The sequence below is a fragment of the Phaseolus vulgaris genome, chromosome 8 (assembly GCF_051622355.1).
Source record: "Phaseolus vulgaris cultivar YP4 chromosome 8, ASM5162235v1, whole genome shotgun sequence".
Taxonomy (NCBI): Eukaryota; Viridiplantae; Streptophyta; class Magnoliopsida; order Fabales; family Fabaceae; genus Phaseolus; species Phaseolus vulgaris.
In genome coordinates this window covers 46,564,975-46,590,537 of record NC_143505.1, presented here as the reverse complement: position 1 = coordinate 46,590,537, position 25,563 = coordinate 46,564,975, and the positions used below count along the sequence as shown (strand labels likewise).

The following is a 25,563-nucleotide window of genomic DNA, read 5'->3' as shown; positions in this document are numbered from 1 at the left end:
AACATTCTAAGATGTCAGGGAGTGGTTCAAATTCTAGTAATCGTGGTACATATTTAACACTTCCGCCTAGAAGTAAAAATGTTGCGGGAAATAGAACAATGGAAGCATGGAACTGATGTTTCCAAGAACAGAAAGAAGGTGAAATGTAATTATTGCTCAAAGACATTTATGGAGGCATTTTCATATTCAAACACCATCTTGTCGATACTAGATATGACTTTGAACCTTGTGTATCAATACCAAAAGAAATAAAAGTTTTAATGTTGAAAGTTTTCTTATAAGCTAAACATGTCTCAGTGAAGAAAACAAAATTGAATAGCCTTGAACAAATTGATGGTGTAGAAGAGAGTGAACAAAGTGCTAACAGTAGCAAGATGTTTAAAAATAAATTTATTGATGGTGATAAAGAAAAAGTGTGACAAGTTGATCCTCAAGTTGCTGAATTTTTCTACATAAGTGTCATCCCATTCAATGTTATTAGAAATCTATCTTTTTCAAAAATGTGTGACATGATTGGTAAACATGGAATTGGCTATAAACCTCTATCATATTATGATATTAGAGAAAAGCTTTTGAGAAAAGCAGTTGACAAAACTGATTTACAACTTCAAAAGTACCAGGATGAATGGAAGAGGACAGGTTGTACCATTGTGTCTGATGGATGGACAGAAAAGAAAAGACGTTCAATTTGTAATTTTTTTGGTGAACAATCCTAAAGAAACTGTGTTTCTCTATTCATTATATACTTCCAACATCTCAAAAAATGCAAAAAAAAAAAATAATTTAAAATGTTGGATGATGTGGTATAATTTTTTGGTGAGGAAAATGTATTGCAGGTAGTTAGTGATAGTGTTGCAAATTTCAAGGCATTTGGAGAACTATTGATGAAAAAACTGAGCATTTATATTGAACTTCGTGTGTTGCTCATTGTATTGATTTAATCTTTGAATATTTTGAGAAGCAGATAAAGGTCCATGAAGTGATTATTAGAAAGGGAAGAAAGATCACTATCTACATTTACGGTAAAACAATGCTAATTAGCACATTGAAGAAGTTTACAAAGGGAAGAGACCTAATAATGCCTTAAATGACTAGATTTGCTACAACTTACTTTACTCTAGCTTGTTTGTATGAAATGAAAACATCATTGATGACCATGTTTAGCTATGAAGAATGGAAAACAAACAAGTTTGAAACTTTGCAGGAAGGTATAAAAGTTTAAAGTATATTATTATATAGTTGGTTTTGAAAGAATGTAATTATATGCTTAAAAGTTGTTGCCCCTCTTATGGTAGTCCTTTGATTAGTGGATTCGGATGCAAAACACATAATGGGATTCATATATGAGGAGAAGAATTGTGCTAAAGAGAAGATTAAAAGCCCTGTAATAATATCAAAGAAAATGTAACATTTCTAAATTTTCTTTCATTTTAAATTTAAATACTTATTTGTGTAATTATTTCTAATATGACATAATTGGTACGTGTTATGAACCTGTTTGGAAAATCATTAACCACAGGTGAGATAATCAGCTTCATGGGGCTTTGCATTAAAAAATCTATTACCTAGACCCCCATTTTCACTTTGAACCAACTTTTAGAAATGATCATCTTGAGGTGAAAGAGGGGTTGTACATATACATGAAAAGATTGGTTAGTGATGTTGCAAAAAGGAAAAAAATCAATTTGCAGCTTATTGACTTTCACTTTGCTAGAGGACTTTTTTCTATGGAAAATGCAAAGGATTGTAGGAAAGCTATGCTCCTTGGAGAATGGTGGGAGATGTTTGGGGATGGAACTTTATAATTGAAGAAGTTTTCTATTCGAGTTTTGAGTTTGACTTGAGAATGTGAGCGTAATTGGATCTTATTTGAAATGGTAATTCAAGTTCATGAAGTTATTTAAGGTTTTTAATTTTCTTGATTTCATTTATATATCTACTAAAATTTCATATTTAGTTATAGGTTCAGAGTGTGAGCGTAATTGGATCTTATTTGAAATGGTAATTCAAGTTCATGAAGTTATTTAAGGTTTTTAATTTTCTTGATTTCATTTATATATCTACTAAAATTTCATATTTAGTTATAGGTTCAGAGTGTGAGCGTAATTGGATCTCATTTGAAATGGTAATTCAAGTTCATGAAGTTATTTAAGGTTTTTAATTTTCTTGATTTCATTTATATATCTACTAAAATTTCATATTTAGTTATAGGTTCATACAAAAAGAAAAAATTGTTTGCTCCAGAAGAAAATGAATGACTTGGTTTATGTCATGTATAACTAGAAGTTGAAAAACAAGCAAATTAGAAAAATTGTTGCTTTCCCATTTGATGACATTGAGTTTGATAATGAATGGATAACTAAAGAATGAGATAGTGTGGAGGTTGAGCATACTCAAGTTGAAAATGATAGTGTAAATGTTGACTAAGCTAGAACAAATTCAAATGATCCAATTCTGGATCATGTAGTTGATCTTGATAATATAGTTTTTGATGATAATGTTGATGAACAAATTACATCTGAAGAAGAATTTGAAGATGGTGATCAAGATCTTAGAGATGATTTTCTTAAAAAATTGGATGAATGAGACTTTTAAACTTGATAACATTTGTGTTATTTTAGTTATTTAATTATCTTATGAGTTTGACAGCTAATATTGTCTTAGTTTATGAACTTGCTTATTTCATTATTGTGAAATTGATTTTTTTTATTGAATTTTTATATAAAGCAGACTCTTACTAATGTCACATTTATAGACTTCCCACAAATTTAAGTAGCCTTAAAATATAAAGATGGGGAAGGAAAAAAAAATTACAACATTATAAAAACATAATTTTCTTCTTAGAATGATATGAGATTACTTACATATGAAAATAATATATGAAGTTGAAACTGGACACCTTTAAGTAATTAACTAAAGTGGGCCCTTTCGGGGACAAGGGGTTGTTCAACCTATGATTTAACCACTAACTAGCGTGTACACTTTAGCATCATCAATTGGTTAGGATTTTGATCTCTCCACTTGGTCACACACCATCACACACACAGGGATTCTACACAAACTCATTACCACTTTCCTCTCCTAAATTTGTATTAAAGAACTTAAACATAAACAAATTCTGATCCACATTAAACTCCAGATTAAATCAAAATAATGGTCCAGAATTGTCCTGGTTCTCTTTTCTTTCTAGTGTGCACCAATCTTCTATGAGGCTCCTTCTCTGCAATGATTTCTTCTATTTCACTTTGTCATCTTGTTAATTGTTATTTATTTCTTTACTCTAGAGGAGCAAGTAAGTGAAAGGGTCACAAAAATTACACATGGTCTTCTTGTATATTTGGCAATCTCAAAGTCACAACTTAAACCACCCAAAACACTTAACAAGTCCATTCACATATTTTCTCTACCCTATATCAGCTAAGCATGAGCAGTGAAAATCATCACCTTCCCCATCATTACTTTTACCATCACAACCTGCACATCCATCGCAGAACCACATTCCTGCCAATGCTATGTTCAAGACCATCCATCAAAGATGTGAATCTTCCACAGTGCAGAGACCAACCAGGATCCTTTTCCAATGACCCTTTGTCCCCAAGAATTGGCTGCATGGGTCAGGTGAAGAGGCACAACAAAATAGTTGGACTTCTCACAACCAAAAGTAACACCAACACCAACATCATTTCCCCTGGTGTTAAGTATGCCAAGCTTAAAAAACTCTTCTCTGGCAAAAACTTAGGCAGCACCACCACCACTGTTGCGGCTCCTACTGTCTCCACCTGTGGAGCTAGGCCAAGAGGAACAGTAAACAGTGCAAATGTGTCCAGGAGCCACAGGCACAGGTGTAAGAGGAATGAGAATTCTGTTCCCATCAGCATTGAAAATATGGATCTTCCTCTACCTGTGATCAAGAGAGTGCAGAAGCCAGAGGAAGAGAGACAAGTGGATAGTCTTTGGAAAAGAAGGTCAGGTGGGGCTGCATTGAAAAGCTTACAACTTCAACAGATTCACCATTCAAGACATCATCCTCAGCTTACAAGTGTTTGATGGGTGATCAGATAAGGCAGATGCAAATTTTTTTTCTTTTTTTCTTTTTCCTTTTCACTTGAAATTTTTACATTGGATAATCTAAATGGCATGTTTTTAGTTTTCGTGCCGTTTGATTTCCTGGTGTATCTCACATGGAGGTGGTACAGAATATCCTAGTTATATCGTGAATAGATCATAGATCTAGGCTTGTATTTGTTCCAATATTAACCTAAAGAACCTACAATTGAGGTTTCTATGTAAAAGTTGCAGGTTCTGTGCCGAGAAATTGGCAAAATAGATTTTGGTTTGTGAACTGGAAAACACCATGAGTGCCATCTCATATGAATAACTTAACATGATGCAGACAATTGATTACATTACGAGCATCACTGTCTCACAAAGGAAAGCCCTTGTTCTTTAATAATGATTGATTATGATCACTCCAGACATCCAAGTTAACAACATCATGTTAATGTAGGTTAACCAACAATTGATTCAATTGAATATTTAAACTTCAAGAACAAAAAAACAACTATATCAAGCAAGGAAAAAGTTATCTCATTGTTCACTTCCAGAAGTAACTCAATCAGAATATTGTCACTGAACAATGTTGAGATTTACTGACTAGAAATTTAGAACAATCCTTCTTGTAAATCAGATTTTGCAGAATTGAGTTAATTGTAACATGTAATATTCTCAATATTGTTCAGTGAATGAAATTCATCAATGAAAATTATGGATTTGCATTTTTCTGGCTCTGAAGCTTATGCTGGAGCAATGGAAATCACAGTATACAACTTATATCAGTGAACACACCAGCAGCAGTTCCCCTTGCTAGGTATATACATAATGCTAAAAACATTAGCTAATTATCATGAAAATATATGGAATGGAAGATCATGTTATGTTGGATCAATTAGTACAATTTATTTCAGAATATATATGGTATTTCACAAAATATACACCAGCATGTTACAGAAAAACAGGTCATACATTAATTTTCCCTTTTATAGTTAAACTTACAGCAAGTAATGCCTTAATTTCATTCTTCCAAGAATGTTAATAAACTGGTATACAAAAAAAATAATCAAATCATGTCTTAGATTTATACAAACTTTGAAACCAGAGTCAAATCATTAATTGAAATGAGGCCCGGAAACATTAATTGCGGGGAATAAAAGTGGTATGTGTTGTTACTAATAATAATTTAAATTCATTTATTATTTCCGTTAAAATCAAAACGTTTTGTATATTATAATATTCATATAAAGGTTTGTCTTATTCATCCTTTGATAGTTCTCTGTATATTGTTGGTAGCTTTTATGTCTCATAACGTTTAAAATGAATTTATACGTTGAAAAATTGTCAGCTATTCAATTGCCATGCATGTTGGTGGTATTTTTTATTAGCCACTCAAATACATTGATTGTGATATTAAAAATTGAAAGATGTTCTTTTAATGCATGCCAACAGAACAATCTTCTTTAATATTTTTTTTTCATTTTTTAACAAAGGTGTTAAGTAGGTGCATTTTTCATAAAGAATATCGAGATATAATTTTCCATGTTAAAATATATGCTCACTAACAATGGTTGATTAAGTAGATGGTATTTCAAGACTTAAAAAACTAGTATCCTAATATCACCTTTTTAAAAAGAAAACTTCGTTAAACTTCCAATACCTCTTAAATGAATTGATTTACTAGTTTAGATATGTTTAAAATGCAAATATACAGTTAGGCAATTAAATATTCGAAAGAGTAAAATATTAGAGAAGAAAAACAATACAAGCCTTTTATATTATTCACTTTCAACCCATAAAAAATAAATTAAATTTTCTAGAATCAACCTTAGATTAGAGGATTACACTGTAAACAAGATTCTATTAACCTTATCTACATTACATCAAGAATATTATCTAATATTCCTAACTCCATCCACACAATAAAAAACACTATCTAAACCCCTTAAAACACCCTATCCCTAGTTTATAATCTTCCTAACTGGAACTCTAGAATCATTACACAGATTCCTAACACAATTTTGAATTCAGAAACAATATTAAACTAGAATCACCAACAATATTTTTAACACTTTTTTACCAAAGGTTTTAAATCATATTTAAGAAAAGATTATTTTGTTCTGTTCCCTCAAAACAAATTTATATTAATAAAATTAATTATTATATGCAGCAATTTTTTACCATAATATATTTTTCCCGCCACATAAATAATCATCAATCCCATGCATAAAATTAATATATATATATATCATTTAAACTAAAATTATCTTCTTACAAAACATTAAAATAACACTATAAATTTATTGCTAAAAGTAAAATTTAAAAAAAAATTAAGTTCAAATACCAAATAAATTACTTTGGTTAACAATACAAAAAAATTGCTTACCTTACCTTGGATTTCTTCTCCAACCCTTTTTACACGGACTTACTGCTCACCCATATCCAACAAAAACACCCACCTTTGACAAGTAGTTTTTTAATAATTAACACGTTTATACTTATTTATTTCCCGCTTCCGTACAAAAACTACATTTGCAGTAGATGTATTGCTTAAACAACTCCTAGCCTACTATAAGTTCAAATCTAAGAATTAATTCATTACTACATTGTCTATCAATAGGATCAAAGTAGTATAAAATCAAAATCAAGTAATTAAAAATTATAACTCACTCTACTATGTTTGCATTCCAACTTCAAGTGAGCATACTCCAGTTAGCACTTTACACTTAACTGTACCATATCTTTGAGCTCCATATTAACTTTTCAGCATTCCTTACTAAAATTACTTAAACTAAAAATATCCTATAAATTATTCCAGGCATAAATTAACATTAACTCATTAAAAAATTCACTTCCAAGTTTTTATTCCCTTATACTTAAAGTGTATGTAAAGTTATAAAGATTATTTTAACTCAATATTCTCATGTTTTTTATAAACTATTTCTTACATGCCTTTACAATTCTTTTACTGAAACTAAGTATAACAAGTTTGATCTTACAAGTGTTTATTATTTACCTATTCACACCAAGTGGAGGTTATGAACTGTGTTGATTCTTCTAAATTAGAGGCAACAACATTTGAGACTTCAAGAACAAAAGAAATATTGCACAGAACAATTAAAAGATTGTAAGCATATACTTTGGATCTGGATATCATGTGTAATTTTAACAATGTTCCAAGAACCGCAACCACAAAGCGAACCGGTATATCCCAAAAAAGACATCTAAAATTAATCATATCAACATGCTCAAAAATTAAAATAAACTTTTAATTTCCCTTTTTTTTGTAAAATTGAACAAAAACAGCATAAAAACTTTATCATGTAGAATCAAACCCTCATGGAAAGAAAAGAAACGGATCAAAATGCCCCAAAAGATGCAGTGACCTAGCATTTTCCACTGCAGACAAAATAGCCCCCTACCCAACCAACCCTATAACCTTTAACCAAAAAACAAAAGAGAAAAAAAAAATACCCTGTTAAACAGGCAGGATTGAGGCACCTGTAACTTATTGCAATATTTGCAAAATGCAGGGTTCTAATAAAAAAACCCACCCCTCTTCTTTCACTCTCAAATCATTAGCATTCAGAACAAAAGGAATGGAACTAATCATCTGCCATCAAAAATATGAAACTTGGATCTAACTATGATTAAAGAAGCAGTATGTCAAGCTTCAGATCCGGGATTAGTAGAGCTCAATTCAGCAGAAGATCCATGCAAGTTAGATGCATAAGATTCGAACAACTTGGACAGCTTAGGTTGCATGCCCTGGCATAGTTTCAATGTAGTGGGATCCAAGTTCTTGCACTGGAAAACAAAAGCCAACGAAAAGTATGTAAACAACCCACAGAAAATTGCAATAAAATGTACTTTGGTGCGGCAAGAAAAACCGATAGCAGAAGAGTTTACTCAAGCATGAATTTGAACAAATCAACCACAAAATGAAATTTGAACTCATTCTGTTTAAACAAACAAGGATTTTAACTTATAAGGGGTCAAGTTCACATAATACATTCATTATACTGATGCATGATAAAACTAAGCATATCTAAATTCCGTTTAAACAAAACAAAGATTTTAACTTCACAAGTGGTCAAGTTCATATAATACATACACCATAGTGATGCATAAAACTAAGCATATTTATATTGTACTTATCATTACCCAATACAAAACTAGATCAAGATATCATTACCTCCTGATAAAAAGCATTGATTTCCTCTTCTGTAAGGCCTTCATCCTCGTCTGAGTTCTCCTCCCAACCAAGAGAACGGAGGAACGCAGCTTCTTCCTCATCTGGATATATTGTAGCACATGGAATTGATTCTTTCTCGTCCTTATCAGAAAGTCTTTGAAACTCTTCATGACCATGGGCATTACCATTGCTAGTCAGTTCAGTACCATTTCCAAGAGATTGGGGACTTCCAGATTCGCTAACTATTTCCCTATTTACTTCATCAGATTTCTCCATCATGGGAGATGAAACCATTGGTACAGAATCTGGAAGAACTGTAGAAGCGTTCATTAATGTTTTCTTCTTAATGAGATTAAAGAAATCATTCCGACTCTGCACTTGAGAGATGGAATGTTTCTTATCCAAAGTTGAACCTAATTTCAGATCCGAAGAAGCTGATTTCCGTTCTGTGGAGGATTTTAGGTTATTGGGGTTCCTCAAAGGAGCAGAAGTAGCTCCTGAAGCAACAGCATGCTGATTTCCTGGTTTGCTGTTAGAATAATTTGTTGGATGAGATACTTCCTTGGAGGTAGGGGAAGCACCATTTTCCCACACAACAGATTTCAGATCAGTAAACTTTCCAGATGTCTTTGGAGCTTCAACTTTGGCATTTACACTGCGAACAGATTGGCTTGCAATGTGCAACGCAGAGGGTTGCTGTGACACAGTCTTTGTAACTACACTCATATCAGCATTTCTGATAGATGTTTTGGGCTTTGATTTCTCAGAACTAAGAACCTGAAAAGAAAATTACACTAAATCCTTAAACACTTTTAAGAGAAAAGAAAATAACATGTAATATTTTATCTTTTAATGAAATATATTCTATTGAATACAAGAAAGTAAATATACACATGCTAGAAATATAAACTTCCAAAGTTTTGACAGTAAAGAAAACATCCAACTTTGATTTTGTTGAAAAAATGCATCCTATACACAACCCTCATTTCCCCCACAGATTTCTATTAATAAATGGAAACAAATGGAGACTACACATTAATTACACAGTGTGCACAATCAATTTTAAGTATTCTTTGAGGAAATCACAAATTTCATGTACAATAGCAACATACAAAAACCCATCCCATCCAGTAAACTACCCATAGAAGCATGTAAAACAAAGTAAGATTATGGTAATGGGAAGGTAGTAAAGTAAAAGAAGTGAAAAATGGTGGATTATATTTTGCAAGGGGCATAAAAATACTTACCACTAAAGCAGGTAGCAAATAGCTTATTATGACATAAACAATATGGTTATGGTTATACTTATACATAGAAATGTCTCGTGCATTTCTTTAGAAATGCTTTTGCAGATTTCATTAAAAATCATGACCGATATTTTGCCCACCATGAAAAAAAATTAAAAGGTTTTAAGTGACTGAATATCAAATCAAGATAGATTGTTATTCCAAGTAACCACATAATCCCAGCACACAGGTTCCTTACAAACCACATAGGAGATGCTAGAGGATGGATGGCAGAATATGGCAGGAAAACATTAACCATGTACTCAGAGCACTGTGGCCTATGGTGCCGTCGTAGCAGGCCTCCCTTCACAAGTAGCTAATGGCAGTTGGCAAAAGATCTGAACCATGGCACTGCCATTTAGCAATATTGGTTCAGAGTCCAGACCACAAAAACAGGAAAATTCTTGGGAACTCATGGTGAACCAGAACCAAGTACCCCAAGGATTTGCACACTAGATCAAAGAAAACAGGTTTAGACACCATATACAGTTTGACATTTTTAGATTTAGGTTCAAGCATTATTTGTAAAATGAAATATTTGTCATGATAGTCCAGTGTGCAAGGAGCATAAAGATATCACTAATAAGAAACCGCTACTCAGATAATTCTTAGAGAACTGATTTTAGGTCTAACTCAACCACACAAAACCGGCAACCTCACAAAATCAGTTCACAAGATAGTATTTTAAACACCCCCACTCATGCTGAAAACTTAACATCTCAACTGTGGCACAAACATATTTGTAGGTGGTTCGATAATATAATAAGCCCAATATATTTTGCTATATTAGGTTCTAATACTATTTCTGAAAGTAGACTTAGGTCTAACTCAAACCCTACAAAAACCAGCTCGTAAGGTTAGATTTGCACCTTATATATTATAATTTGGTCATATCTCTAATCAATGTGAGGTTTTCAACAAAAATTGTATGCTTGCTTAAAAGGGACAAAAAGAAAAACCAAAAAAACATTCTTATTTGACCATTTTAATCATTCCTAAAGAGGCTCGTAACAAAATCCATTCATGCTTAAGAACTCATTGGTACCAATATCTTTCCAAACTTCTGTGATGATAAAAAGGGTGTAGTTTCCTAAAGAAATTTACATGGACTTCAAATGAGGCTTGCCTGGATATCTGCATATACAATATTATAAAAAAGACTGAGCCACAAAGTGAGGTTAGCTAATGGATCACGAGCAATCATTTGGCAGCCCTTAGATGACAACCAAAACCACTTGTGGCTTCCACAAACACCACTCTTGTTATAAATTCACATATTGAACAACAAGAAGTAACACAAATAGAAAACAGTAAGTGAAGCACCAATTCATGTTTGAATTTCACATACAAAGCCATGAAAAAGAACTGATAAATAAACATTAAAATAAGGCAATGAAATGATAGAGAAGTGAAGCATTTGTTCAATTTTTTTTCCCTTTTATTTCACCAAAATAGGAAGAGAAGAAAGCAAAGTATAGCCTCAAAAGAAAAGCTACTACACAGGTTTCAAATGATTAAAAGTAAAAATTATTCTAGAAATCCTGGTTTCTATAATTTTTAACTCACAATAGTAGGGCGACATGATTAATAATTAGTTTGCAATTAATCACCTCTCTAGAACAGATGACCGATAATACAACAAAACATGGTGCAAAAGGATTTTAACAAAAAATTATCTACTTGTTAACTTATATGATGTCTTATTCCGATATATATCTTTATAAAGATACATGGCCACATTAAATGACCCAAATAATACTATGAACAAAATAGTAAAACTAAAGATTACCTAGTCATTTCATCAATACTATTTCTAATCCGATAGTGTGTTACACCCACACCCTCAACCATCAAAAGAAGTCCTAGCCATTCAAAACACTTTTCAAATTGTCAACCTCAACTAAGTTGTTTACCACTAAATAACACTCCAACAACAACAAATCCTTATCCTGCCACAATATAGCAGTCCAATGCAAACCAAAATAAAATAAACTAAACAGCCAAAGTACAAATCTAGCTTCAAATGTTACCGTACAGCCGAGTTATACACGTATACTAATTAAAACTACCACACAAAAAAAACTAATAAATATCCATTAAAATAAGAGCTACATAAAGATATAGATTAATTGTCAGAAAAAAAATCCTGCTATGCAATCTATAATAAAATAAAGCTCGGAAAATAAACCATAAAAATATTTCACAATCTCTTACCGAAGCTTTAGCAATTGAGGGTGTTACTGGAATCAGCTGTCTTGACTGCTTGATAGCCAGTTCCTCGAGTCTTTGGGTTTTGACCAGCACCTACAATTGTTAGGGGGCTTATTAATTGATCATGGATATAAATAAAAATCACTAAACTGAAAGAAAAGAAAAGAAAAAAGAAGCTAGTGACACACTAAGTATATCAACTACCTGGGGAGTAGAGCGAGCTCGGGATGGAGTCTGTGCCAATGCCTCAGCCATATTACGACTGGCTGTTGTAATTGATGCCACAGACCCAGAATTTGTATTAACAGTGTGCTGCACTGATAGAGATCCAGTACTGCTGCTCCCAATTATGGCAGGTACCTCTGCCAGTGCAGATGTCCATCCCTCGCCTCCAATCAAAGTGGAACTTCCAACAGGCAGACTCTGACTAGCAGCCCCGCCCAAACCAGGAGATGAAACCCTCACCACTTCAGCTGTTCCTTGCTTTTCTTCAGTACCAAGTGATGGAAAATCCTTGTCAAATACGGCTTTCTGAATGCTACTACTAACATTACTCCCTGAAAGTATTCCATTGCTATTGTTGTAATGGCTATTGCCACCAGATTTAGTATCAACTGCTACTCTACGGGGTACAATCTCACTCTGTTTCCTGGAAATCATTGAATGAGAACGACGCAATGTATCCCTCTCCATCCTCCCAGAAAAGAGATTGGTCAATGGGTCAGAACCATCAATCTCCCAGTTATCTCCAAAACTGGATCTATCTCTCTCTCTGTCACGGTCTTTGTCACGATGACTTCTGTTGAAACTACTATAGGCATGCTTGGCAGAACCATTTATAGAACTCCTCCGAGAATTTGAAGAGGATGTCCGTTCTAGAAACACAGAACGAGCACTGTCAAAATCACCAGCATTCTTAAAAGACTTATTCCTTGTATGATGGGCCACAGAAGAAGAATCTACACAACAATGCCAAGATCGTTAGTATTTTTTCCCTTTTCAAGGGATAAAACATATTATTAAACTTAAATACCCAGGGTTTTAAATTGTGCAAATAGAAGACAAAAGCAGCCGAAATTGCAGTCACAAAATCCAAAAAATGTATACAACTCTGGTCCGTGAGAGTCAAGAAGACATCATTCATGTTACAAAAACAACTGTCATAACAATTTTCTTTTAAATTCGTGTAAATACCCATTATTATCTCGTGTGCATTAAGAAACAAGATTCTTAAATACGAGACATGACATTCTGAATTAAATCGAACAAAAGCATTGAAAATGTACATAATTAAAAAAGAACGTCTAAATTACCAGTGTGATTAGACGAGGAGGGAAAATGTTGGGTTGAACTTCCAGCCCCGGCAACACTTCCAGCACTTCTCAACCATTCTGGAACTAATGTGGGTTCACTTCTTTCCATAACTAACACTGAACATCATCAGAAATAACAAAAAAGAAGTCGTGTGCGCCTCTTCACCAACTCCACCCACAAGTAGCACTATCACACTTGTTTATATCGCGTACAAATCTCCCTTCTCTACTATGCACGACTCATCACTACCCTAAAACCCAACCTAATCATGAAAAACCCATTCCAAACAAAAAAGAAATATCAGCACTTTCACAGTAAAATTCAATCACGCCACAATTCACAATCCTTCAATTGTTACGAAATAATCCAACCTTCCCAGCCTGATTCTCAATCTACAATTAACTGCAGACGTAACTCATCCGAAACAGACACTAACGAGAAACCCGAGTCTTGAAACACAAGACAATGTTGCGAAGGAGGCGCTTCTGAAAGCTAAGCCTCCATCGTTAATCAAAACACGGATTCCCACTCTAAAGCACTCACAGATGTGTCACCTCCCGACACAATTCAAAAAACTGGACAATTGGGAAAATCGAAGCACCACTGCGGCAACAATGGCAGAACTCACTGCATTGCAAACCCATCCACAGCACCAAAATTGGAAAAATAAAATAAAAATCCCTTTATTCAGTGTCGAAAATAAATAGGCAATGGAAAAAACAGAGAAGAATAAAACGCACGTGATTAATTGGTGGATGTATGAAAAATCTCCTCCTGAAGCTAGGGTTAGAGAGGAAACGTCGATGTTTGATTGCGAGAGCGAAAAGGAAGCGACGGAAAAGGAAGGAAGTAACCCTAGAAGCGTCGCAGTGATTGACGACGGGAGTGAAACGTCGACGTTTTTTAGTGATACCAGACAAGCCTTATCGCGTAATGCTTATAGAAAGAAGGAAAAAGAGGAGAGTTGGTTTGGTTTAGGTTTGGTTTAGGTTTGGAGTCAGAGAATGAATGAGCAAAGCGCCAGAGAGTGTGTGCAGAAATAGGGTTTTGTTTGTTTTTGTTCAGCGCGTGTGAAATTGAGAAGAGAAACAAGGTATAATTTTCTGTTAGTTTCGGATACTCAGAAGCAAGCCTATGAGTTACGACGAACACTCCCTTCTCCTTCTTTTTTTTTTTTTTTTTTTCTTCTTCTATATTATTATATATTTATATCTTTTTTATAATAATAACAACAATTTATTTTTTTTGTGAGCCCATTTTCTCTACATCTGCTTTATTTTTGTTACGCATTCTCTCTTGGCCTCTCAAATCTTGATATTGTTACGACTTTTAAAACCAAGAAAACCGTTCAATTAACTAACCATGAGGGTTTTATTTTTGTCATTTTTTTATGAACAACATTTACATAAATATGCACTTAACGACTCATATTTTTACATACAACAAACTATGCAATCACGATTGGCAAATTTTAAATAAATAAAAAATATGAAATCTTAGTGAAAAAAAAGTAACCGAATACTCTCTCTTATATTTCTTAAATTGGGTTTTTCCACCTTCTACTTTCAACAATTACATTCTCAAATTGAATTTTAATTAATTTTATTTTGTTCCTTTCCCATCACAGATTTATTTAACGAAATATCCATTAACTTTGTAATTGTAGATTTGTTTCATTAATATTTTTAACATTTGGTAACTAAAAATCAAAGCAGATGCATATGAATTTTATTATTTGTTACTTTTAGATTTTTTTTTATTAAGGATTTGTCATGTCTCATCATATAATATGTTGTGTAAATATGAGTTATTAGGTGTGGGATTACTAAGTTTTAATCTTTTTAGTGTTTTTTTTTAATTTGTGGTTACTTTTTTAACGTATTTGGGTAACACAATCTAACAAATCAATATGCAAAATTATAACCCTAGAAATATATAAATATGTAATATATTTCTAAATATTTATGTTTGGTATAATACTAGAAAAATCTTAGAGATATTTCGAGAAAAAATATATAGGAATTAAAAATAACCCTATAAACATGTTTAATATTTTTGTCTAAACTATATATTTTCTTTAATTTCATCTATAATTTATTTATTTTCAATTCATCAAATTCAGTCATTATTATTTAAATTGGCTAACATTCTTTTCTTTTTTTTATAAAAGGCATCATTTTAAAAAGTATTACTCTATGAGAATATGACATTTCAACTAAGTTGATGATAAGTGTTAAATTTAGAATTTTTTTTGTATCAAATTAGACATGCATAATGAATAGATTATATCGAAAAAAATATTATAAAAAGAAGAATTAGAATCATTTACACAGTTTACTTCAATATTTTGATGAGCTAGCAAACAAAGATTTGTTTTTTCTCCACTACTACTTGACAAACTTGAAGAAGATGAAACATTATCCTCCCAAGCAACATAAGTTTTCTTCTTCATCAACCATTTTCTATTATTCGTGTCATCAACAAGATTAGTATATAAATAAGGACATTTGGGTTTAATATGACATGATTTTTCCCATTCATAGTATATGATGTTTGAGTGTTGATCATTTTTCTTGTTTTGTATTTATAGATGATTATTCTTGTTCTTGTTTCTCAAAAACATTTGAGAACTTCTTCACCATCAGGTTTAGGTTTTCACTATTTGAGTCCGCATAAACTTTTCTTTACTCTATCCTTCAAGGATATACTTTTTTTCTTACTTCATTCGTCTTCTTCTACCTTGAGACTCCCTATGTTTAGTTCATCTCCCTTTACTTTGCGATGAGTGTTGTCATGTGTATGCTTGTGAGATCTCTTGACTCAAAGATAACATTGACTTTCAACTATCATGACCTGTTCAAGTTGGTTCACAATGTGTGTGAATTTTTTTTGTACATCATAGACATTTTCTTTCAACATCATCCTGAACATCTCATATATTTTCTTATAAAGATGTTATTTCTTACTCTTTTCACCTCATATGTTCCTTCATATGTTAGACCTAACACTTTCCACATTTCCTTTGCAGTCTTACAAATGGAAAACCTACAAAACCCATACAGGATAAATGTAAAGACAATTATGTTTTTAGCCTTTACATCATATTGAGCCTTCATCAACCGTCTAAAGAGAGAAATCTTTCTCCTCCTACATATTGTTAATGATAATCATAGGAACAAAATGACCATTTACTATAACATCCTATCGCAACCAGTGTCAAGACGAGAAGCCAAAATAACCTTCAAAATAGATGGAGTCGCCACCATAATTTAATATGGAAAACTATGGAAAAACCAAGAAAATTGGTTTAAAGAACTAGATTTAGGTTTGGAAGTTAATTACATATAAGGAAGGTGTTAACACCAACACCTACAGCGTCTGTCTTAAGAAGTTAGATTGAATTAAAAACGTGAAATGAATATGATTTTTAGGATGTTTATTTTTCCCCAAAAAAATAGAAACAAAAAAACATGTTAAAAAATAAAGAAAATTATATTATTTTCAACTTTTTTATTTGGGTCTGACAATAATTAACCTCTGTCCTACGCATTTCTATTCATAATGAAAAATAAAGTTTTATGTAATTCTAAAGATTAAAAATGTTTTTAAAAAACATAGCTTGCTAGTATGGCTGAACTTTCTTATTTGAAATTAGGCTTTTGAAAAAGTGAACCCGAAAAAATTGACCTTACTCCTATATATATCCATTCATAATGAAAAATAAGGAATTACATACTTCTTAATGATAAATAATATTTTTTTTTGTGTTTTATATTTTTAATTTTTTTGATTTTTTATATTTTTCAAATTTTATGTTTTTTATGATTCACACCGATAAGAGTATAAAATAAAAAAAAAAACTATACTTAATACTTTTTACAAATCATACACTAAGCAAATATAGCATAAATTATACTTTCATACTCACTGTTCACGTAAATCTTATTAAAAGAAAACATATTTTTTATTTTTTTTTGGAAAAATATATTGAATAGAAGATGATGCATACGATCATACAAATACTTAAACTATTATTTTTATTACATATTAAATGATGTGTGCAATCATACAAATATCTAAAATTTATTTGGACAATACAAAAAATTATATTTTTATTTTCCAAAAAAAATCGTTTGTAACTGTATATATAAATATGGGTGGCAAATAGCATAAAAATTCGCCCAAATGTATGAGCCGGAATAGAAAACTGAATGGCGTGTATGTAAAAGAGGCAATTTCTTCCTCCACCCTATATGTTTTTAAATTTCCAAAATTACTGTTATTCCAGATTTTAAATCCGAAATAGTAAATATGATTAAAAATAAAAAAAATACATTCTGGATAAAAAAATCCGGAACACAAAATTCAGATAAAATTTCTGGAATTCAAAAATGTGTTCTAAATATCTAAATCCGGAATATTTCTGGATAAAAGGTTACGGAAGTAATTTTTATTTACACCCTTCTTTTTTAAGGTTATTTTTCTCATTTTGAAAGAGTATTTTTGTCATTTTAAATAATAGGTTGGGTGCATGTTAGAATTGATATGGTGCAGGAAGCATTTGCCTGAAAAAAACGCAGGACATGTAGTATAAATGTTGGGCCACTTATGGGTCTAGATTAAAAAATGAGCTGGTGGAATGTACGTATAAAAGATGCGAGTGGTGAATAGCAAAAGAGCTGATCCAGCCAAATGGGCCCGGGCTTAAAAGAAATTAGAGGAATACATATATAAAAGTTTGGTAAATGCTCCCTGCACCCAATCATTTTTAACCTGCACCCAACATATTTTTTTAATTTCCAAAAATGCCCTTAATTCCGGAAATAAAAATCCGGAATTGAAAATAATATATTCCAGAAAAATAAATCTGGAAGTAATTATTGAGTTTTGGAAATAAAAATCCGGAAACCAAAATTAAAATTCTATTTCGGATAAAAAAATCCAGAATTGAAAAATAATACATTCCGAAAAAAAAATCCAGAAAATAAATAATTGTGTTTTGGAAATAAAAATCCGGAAACAAAAATAAAAAATCCATTCCGGATAAAAAAATCCGTAATATAAAATTTCGTTCCGGAAAAAAATATCCGGAACACATATTTCGGAAATTTTTTTTAAGGACAGTTTTGTCTTTTCCGCTAAGATCGGGTGCAGTGATATGGTGCAGGAAGCAATTGCCTAAAAGTTTTGGGTGGCGAATAGAAAAAGTTTCTGCGCCAGCCGAATGGGCCCAACCTTTACAAAAATTTTGTGGAGTGTATATATAAAAGATGCGTGTTGCGAATAGCAAATATGCTAGGCCAGCGGAATCGGCCCAGTCTTTTTAAAAGAAGATGGTGCATGTAGGCAGTTTCTTCCTGCTCCCCCATATTTTTCTTCCTGCACCCCCAAACTTTTACGAAAAGACTAAATCGCCCTTACTAGTTTTTAAAATTCCAAAAATATCCTTAATCTAAAAAAACCCTAAAGAGGTGCAGGCAAGGATGCTCTCTTGTGCACCCGTGTCTTTCATGTTCCAGCAGTAGCACGTTTTCATCTTCTAATAGTAGTGCGACACCTCCAAATCCTTCTCCTTCAATCTCACATTTTTTTGTTGGTGATTTAGAGTGCTCTTGACAAAGGTAAGTAAATTTCTTTGCTTTCGGATCTGCACATCCATTTTTTTTATGGATTTTTGTTTCCGTAAGTGTTTTTTTCCATTTCAGATTATAGAATCCGATAGAATTTCGGATCATAAAATACGGTAAAATCTTGAATTTTTGCTTTCGGTAAAATTCCGAATTTGTGGTTCCGAAAAGATTCCGAATTTGTGGATCCAGGAAGCTTCCAAATTTGTGGATCCAGGAAGCTTCCGAATTTGTGGATCGGATTTGTGTTTTTATGGTCATCCTCTCTTTAACATATAGAACTTCATCAAAAGATTTTTTCTATCTTCAAATATGATTTGCAATGAGCTTCTTTTTTTCTGCTTTTAATATTTTTTTTTTCTATAGTTTATTTATATTTGTTTAGTAGAAATGATACAATGTTTTTTTCTCTCTTTTGGTTTCAATAGAATTTTATATTTGCTGTTTTTTGTTTGTATTGGTTCAACATCTTATTCATTAGTTTGTAATTTGGTTTAACTTGAATGGTGTAATTGAACAATAATGGTGAAGACTAGGGGAGGAGGTTCACAAGGTGATCATCTACGTCCCATAACCTTTGTTAGAAGAAGACATGTTAATGAAGATGAAAAACATGGATAATGACTTCTCAATAGCATCATCATCCCACAAATCAACCCCATCATATAATTTTTGTTCAAATTCATCACTACTCTCCAGGCTTCTACAAATAAAAAAAAATGAAACAAAATCATTGCATTTTGGATCCATGAATCCATAAGTCAAAAACATTATTCCGGATCCAACAATCCATAATTCAAAAAGACCATTCCAGATTCAGGAATCCATAAGACAAAAAAACAAGTCCAAATTCATAAATCCATAATGCAATTCAGGAATCCATAACACAAAAAAAAAATTCCGGATCCACCAATCCTTTAATGCAATTTAGGCTTCCGGATTCAACACTCCGGAAAACAACAATTTATGATCTTTTACCTTCCGGAACACCCCCTCATCCGGAAAACACAATTTAATCAATTTAGGATTCATGAATCCAGAATATATTACCGGATCCCGATATCCAGTAGCCCCTTTTGAAATTATAAGTCAAGGTTAATGTTGGAATATTTAAAATTGTGGGGTGCAGGAAGAAACATGGGGGGTTGCAGGAAGAAAAAGCTGTGCATGTATTGCAGCAAATAATAAAAGTTCTGGGCCCAAACGAAGGTGCCCAGAGCCTCTTTTCTTTAACAGAACAAAATGTTGAGGCAATTTCTCTCTGCACCATATCAATTCCAATATGCACCCAATTTTCTATTTAAAATGACAATAATGACCCTTCTAAATGACGAAAATAACCTTATATAAAAGGGTGTAAATAAAAATTACTTCCAGAACCTTTTATCCGGAAATATTCCAGATTTCGATTTCCAGAACACACTTATGACTTTCAGAAATTTTTATCCGGTATTTTTTAATTTTGTGTTCCGGATTATTTTGTCCATAATGTATTTTTTATTTTTGAATTATATTTACTATTCCAGATTTTATCAGGAATAAGAATAATTTTGGAAATTTAAAAAATGATAGGGTAAAGGTTAAAATTGATATGGTACAAGAAGAAATTGCCAAATGTTGATGGTGGAAAAATTCAAACGGGAGATCAAAAAGCAAAGGGAACCAAAATTCAGAAAACAATAAAAACAAGATGGTGGGCCTTAACAAAGCAATAATCCTTGCGTTTTTAAGAAATAATAGTGGGCCCCTTGCGCTTCTTCTGGATTCTTTCTTCCTACACCTCCATACCTTCTTGTACCACCTCATACTAAATATGAAAATACCATTTTATCCTTTTTTTTCACCCCTTGAATTTGAAATAATAAGCCTATGGATTATTTAATTCAGATAAATTCCGGATTACATAATCCGGAAGTCAACGAAAGTCAATTTCATATTTAGAAAAGACTTCCGGATTATGTAATCCGGAAGCTAATAACACATATGAAAAAAGACTTCTGGATTACATAATCCAGAAGCTAATCTTATGTATAGAAAAGACTTCCAAATTATGTAATCCGAAAGCTAATCACAAAAGATTTCCAGATTATATAATCCGGAAGCTAATTCTGAACCTAGAAAAAGACTTATGGATTATGTAATCCGGAATATTGAAAAGAATATTTTTGAAATAAGAAAAATTTATGGGGGTGGCACAAGAAGGTATGGAGGTGCAGGAAGAAGCAGCCCTTCTTCTGATGCCATAATGGAATTCAATGTTAAGTAAATTCTTCCTACACCCAATCTTTTTGAACTTGCACTCAGTTTTAAATTTTAAAAAATAACCTTCATTCTAGAAATTAAAATTTAGAATTGAAAATAATACATTATAGAAAAAGTAGATTCTGAAAAAAAAATCCAGAAACATATTTCAGAAAAGAGTACGAAATGTATTTTTATATGTATTCTTTTTTATTTAAAGACATTTTCGTCTTTTTGAAAACTTTCAGACTTGCAATCCTATATGATACGATGAGAATAAAAGACTATGCATTCACTCCAGACAAAAACACTCTCCTCCTCAGCTCTTCCGTCCCAACCTATCGGATTGATGAATTTCTGTCTCCAGAGTAGAAAAGAGAGGAGAGAAGTTGAGAAAAAACTGCTTTGATTTTGTTTTTGATATTCTACTTTTTTATTATTATTTTATTTAGGTTGAAAACAAAATGGGATTGGCCCAAAATTGTTCATTTGTTTTTAATTTAAAAAACGAAAATACTAAGAAAAAATCTAAAATATTTTGACATTTTAAAATTTTTTAATCAAAAGGAAAATAGTTTTAAAGATTTATATTTTTCTATTTTTTTTTAATTTAATTTAATTTGTTACTTTTTATGTTTAAAACTTTATTATATATATTTAATTTTAATTTTCAAACTTTATTTGCTGGAAAAAATTGGGTGTTGAAAATTGAACCTTTTTATTTAGTTTTTACTAGATAATTTGAAAATAGAAATACTAGTTTCATTTAGGTTCCAAAAACAAAAGAAGCAAGATAGTGTAAGTGAATTGTGTTTTGTTGGGCAATGTGAGTTGGGTTTTGCTAGTGGGAGTTGGGCTTGGGCTAATTGGAGTTGGGTTAAATATAGGTCATTCATATGAAGGCAAATTCTTCCTGCACCATATCAATTTTAACCTCCACCATATCAATTTTTTAAATTTCCAAAACTACCCTCCTGCACCATATCAATTTTAACCTCCACCATATCAATTTTTTAAATTTCCAAAACTATCCTTATTTCAAATTAAAAAATCCAAAATAATAATTATAATTTAGAAATAAAAAAATACATGCTGGAAAAAAAATTCTGAACACAAAACTAAAAATACATTATGGATAAAAAATTTCAGATTTCAAAAATATGTTCCGGAAATTGAAATCCAAAATATTTCAGATAAAAGTTTCAAAAATAATTTTTCTATTTGTGTGTAAGGTTATTTTCGTCATTTAAGAAGGGTATTTTTGTCATTTTCTAGAGCTGATTGGGTGCATGCTGAAATTGATATGGTGGAGGGATGAAGCAACCATCAATATAAGACATAAAAATAACAAAATCGTTAGCAATTTATAAAGAAGGTTTTGAATCTAAAAGATAAAAGGATTCAATGATCATTGCCAAGGAGAGAACCTCTATCCAAAATATTTAAAAGGATTCGATACCGATCTGGAAGATTGAAAAGGGTTCAATGACCATTTCCAAGGAGAGGGGCCTTTGACTTTTGAGAACTTTTGACTTTTGACTTTTGACGTATACCTTGAGTTGACTTTCAATGTATTGATGATCCTTGTTTAGGAAACTTTTGAAAGAAAACATTATTTTTGGCTCAAAGTGGGTGCAAAGGATATTTTTTTAGATTTTTGGATAATGAAACATGCTCATACATAATTTCAAATCGTGATTGCTTTATTTTCACAAAGATTAATCTTTAAACAAAATTTTATGGCTTTCAACATGTGTTGATTTCTTTTTGTTTTTATTTTCTTTGTTCTATCGTTTGCCTAGACGACCCTTTGAGGGTTTTCAGTCTTACGAACCTTTACTATTGAAACTCAACAAATCCGCCCCAACATGAGATTCTTTTCTTTGGTGATAAATTAGTTAGGGCAATCCTTTTCATATTTTTTTTGTGATTTTGAAAGGCAAAAAGAATGGAGGTTTCAAGCAACACGTGAATGCTTCAAAAGAAAACGTAAGTTTTTTCATTATTAAAACTGCAATATTTTGAACCTTGGGTAGGTTGGGTCTGGTGAGGAGTTTGTGGTTGATGACTTTCATGTTGGTAGGGCCGAGGGTAGTAGATAGGGTCAACATATATGACCATAGTCACGCCATGTGCTCATAAAACGGAGGGTGCAAGGTGCTTATAAACATGGAGATCATCTCCTTATCATCCAAATGGGGCTCCACTTGGAAAATAATATCTCTCCATCGTTGAGCGATTTCAAGAGGATATACAACATCATTGATATCATAAGGATATTAACCCTTATCAACTCGTACTACTTAAGAGGATATATAACTTATCAACTTGTAGCACTTAAGAGGATATATAGCTTATCAACTCTTGATCACCATGTCCAACAACAACACTACTACAACAACCTAGTTATAATATCACTTTTACACAACAAAAGCACTTTCACAATAAACACTAATTCACATAACCTTGGTTTCAAATCTTTACAACACCAAAAATCTTTACACACTAATTCGCATTTTATCAATTTTGTTAAATGGTAATGAATTATTTTATACAATTATGTTGAAAAAAACTCTGATTTTAATCTATTAAAAAGTGTGTTAATGAATTAGTCATTTCAACAATTAATATTGAATCATATTTAATCGACTATGAAAAGAGTTTAATCAATTATTTCACTGATAACTCTTAAAACATTAAAATGGTTCTCTGGTTGAATCGATTATAATTGAGATAGTCAATTATTCCATTTTGAACCTCATCAAAAAAAGTTTAATCGATTATATTAAAGTATAATCATTTATTTTGCTCTTAAAACCTTTTAAAGCAATTTTTCTTCTTTACAAAATGTTGAATCAAGTGTGTTCAAGCTTTGAAGAATCCAAATCCTTTGTGTTTGATGGAAGGCTTGATGTGCTTGTTGTTGCTGAGGTGTTTTAGAATAGGATCTGGGGTAGATTATCTGTGTAAATCCACTCTTGATTAAATCCAAAGCTTAAGTATTCTCAAACCTTTTGAATTGAAAGTGTTTTTCAAACTAAGTGAAAAACAACTTGTTATTTTGTCGAAACAACCAATTGTTTTATACTTAGGTGTTTTAAGAAAGGCTGAAAACTGTTTTTGGTGGTTGACTTGCTGTCAAACCAAAACAACTGATTGATTCGAGCATTCAATCGATTGTTTGTTTTGAAACCATAACAGAAAACTGTTTTGTGCTTTGACTGAGCTTTAAATGATTTTATAACTGAATGCGCTTTTGTTTTAAATGCTTTGACCAATCTTTTAAAGCTATAAAGAGTTTGTTCAGCTTTTGTAACAAACAAGAACTGAGATTTAATCATAGAAAAACAAATTTGAATTTTTCACTGATTTTGCTTTTCAAGAGTTAAAGATTGCTTTGATCAAGAGAGAGTGGAATAGGATTTTCATCTTGTATTGATTTCAGATCATTCTGTAACAAGTGTAATCCTTTTGTACTTTGTGTAAACTCTGGTGTGTGAAGCCGAGAAGTGTTGTGTGCTCTTGAGGTTGTCAAGATCAACATTCTTGGTGGTGTATGTGCTGAGCCAAAGGAAATGTGTGTCTTGAGGGGATCAAGGTCACTTCTTTGGTGGTGTGTGTAAGTAATCTATGTTTGATTGCTTAGTGGATTCCCCCAGTGGTTTCTGGGAAGACTGGATGTAGCTCTTGGTTTAAGAGTGAACCAGTATAAACTGTGTGTGCAATATCTCCATCCCTTAAACTCTTTAATTTCAGTTTATATTTGTTAACTGGTATAAACAACCGATTGTTTCTGCGAAACAACCGATTGTTTTTCTGGTGTTGTGCTAAATTGCTTTGTGTTTTTGGCAAACTAAATTATGAATCAATTTTTCTCGAAGGAATTTCATTCTAGACTAAAAAGTTTGCGAAAATCCTCTTTAAACCATTCACCCCCCTCTAGTTTAAAGCCATACATTCTAACACAAAATAGTTTAACTCATTTTAAATTGTTGTGTTGATCTTGAGAATACTTGTATGCGAGAGATTCTGAAAACAATTACACTTTATACATGTCTATAACATCTTCATTCTTCATCGTCAAAACACCATCTCTTAAGGACTTGAATATATTCAAGTCTTCAAGAGATGGATAAGGGTTCAAAGTCAAATGAAAAGTTAAAAAGATAAGTCTAAATAATGTCTCTGTCTATGATGAATGTTAGTGTGGTGAATCTGTTGTATATATGATGATAAATATAAATTCACTAACTTCTTAAACACCTTATCTAGTAGAATAAGTTAAATCATAGCTTCAAAATATGCTTTAAGAATAATTCAGAACAACCTTTTTTGATATATAATGAGACCTCCATTAGGAAATATGTTACATTTTTATGTGATAACTTCCTTCAAGTTTATGAAAGCCACCAAAGCATGTTATTAAATCATGATCACAACATTTGTGGAGATTGATCAGACAACCTCATGGCTTCTACTGGTTGAAAGTTCACATAAAAATAAATTGTTTGCTCAAGAATGATATTGTCTCATGTGCGCTTGGACCTTTTTTGATAACAATGCATCACAAGGTGATGAAGCTTTTCTTTTTGTAGTTTTGTTTTGGCCTAAAAGTTCAAGTAGACTTATGGGTAGGTCA

At 32.0% G+C, this 25,563-nt stretch overlaps 2 protein-coding genes across 3 annotated transcripts; one reads left to right on the top strand and one right to left on the bottom strand.

The window, feature by feature from the left end:
* Window positions 1-3,149: 3,149 nt before the first annotated feature.
* Window positions 3,150-4,292, top strand: LOC137826050 (uncharacterized). The gene has a single exon (XM_068631892.2). It carries the CDS (start codon window positions 3,424-3,426, stop codon window positions 4,045-4,047), a length of 624 nt encoding a protein of 207 aa, XP_068487993.1. The 5' UTR covers window positions 3,150-3,423; the 3' UTR covers window positions 4,048-4,292.
* A 3,013-nt stretch (window positions 4,293-7,305) lies between these two features.
* On the bottom strand, window positions 7,306-14,231 carry LOC137827154 (uncharacterized). Of its 2 annotated transcripts, XM_068633370.2 has the most exons (7): window positions 13,797-14,230; window positions 13,428-13,683; window positions 13,056-13,318; window positions 11,947-12,701; window positions 11,746-11,835; window positions 8,246-9,022; window positions 7,306-7,857 (listed from the first exon to the last, which is right to left on the bottom strand). In XM_068633370.2, the coding sequence occupies exons 3-7, from the start codon at window positions 13,162-13,164 to the stop codon at window positions 7,717-7,719; spliced, it is 1,872 nt and encodes a 623-aa protein (XP_068489471.1). In that variant the 5' UTR covers window positions 13,165-13,318; window positions 13,428-13,683; window positions 13,797-14,230; the 3' UTR covers window positions 7,306-7,716. The 2 variants fall into 2 exon arrangements, with proteins under 2 accessions (XP_068489471.1, XP_068489472.1); XM_068633371.2 differs by lacking the exon at window positions 13,428-13,683 and having other exon boundaries at window positions 13,797-14,231.
* Between the last annotated feature and the right edge of the window lie 11,332 nt (window positions 14,232-25,563).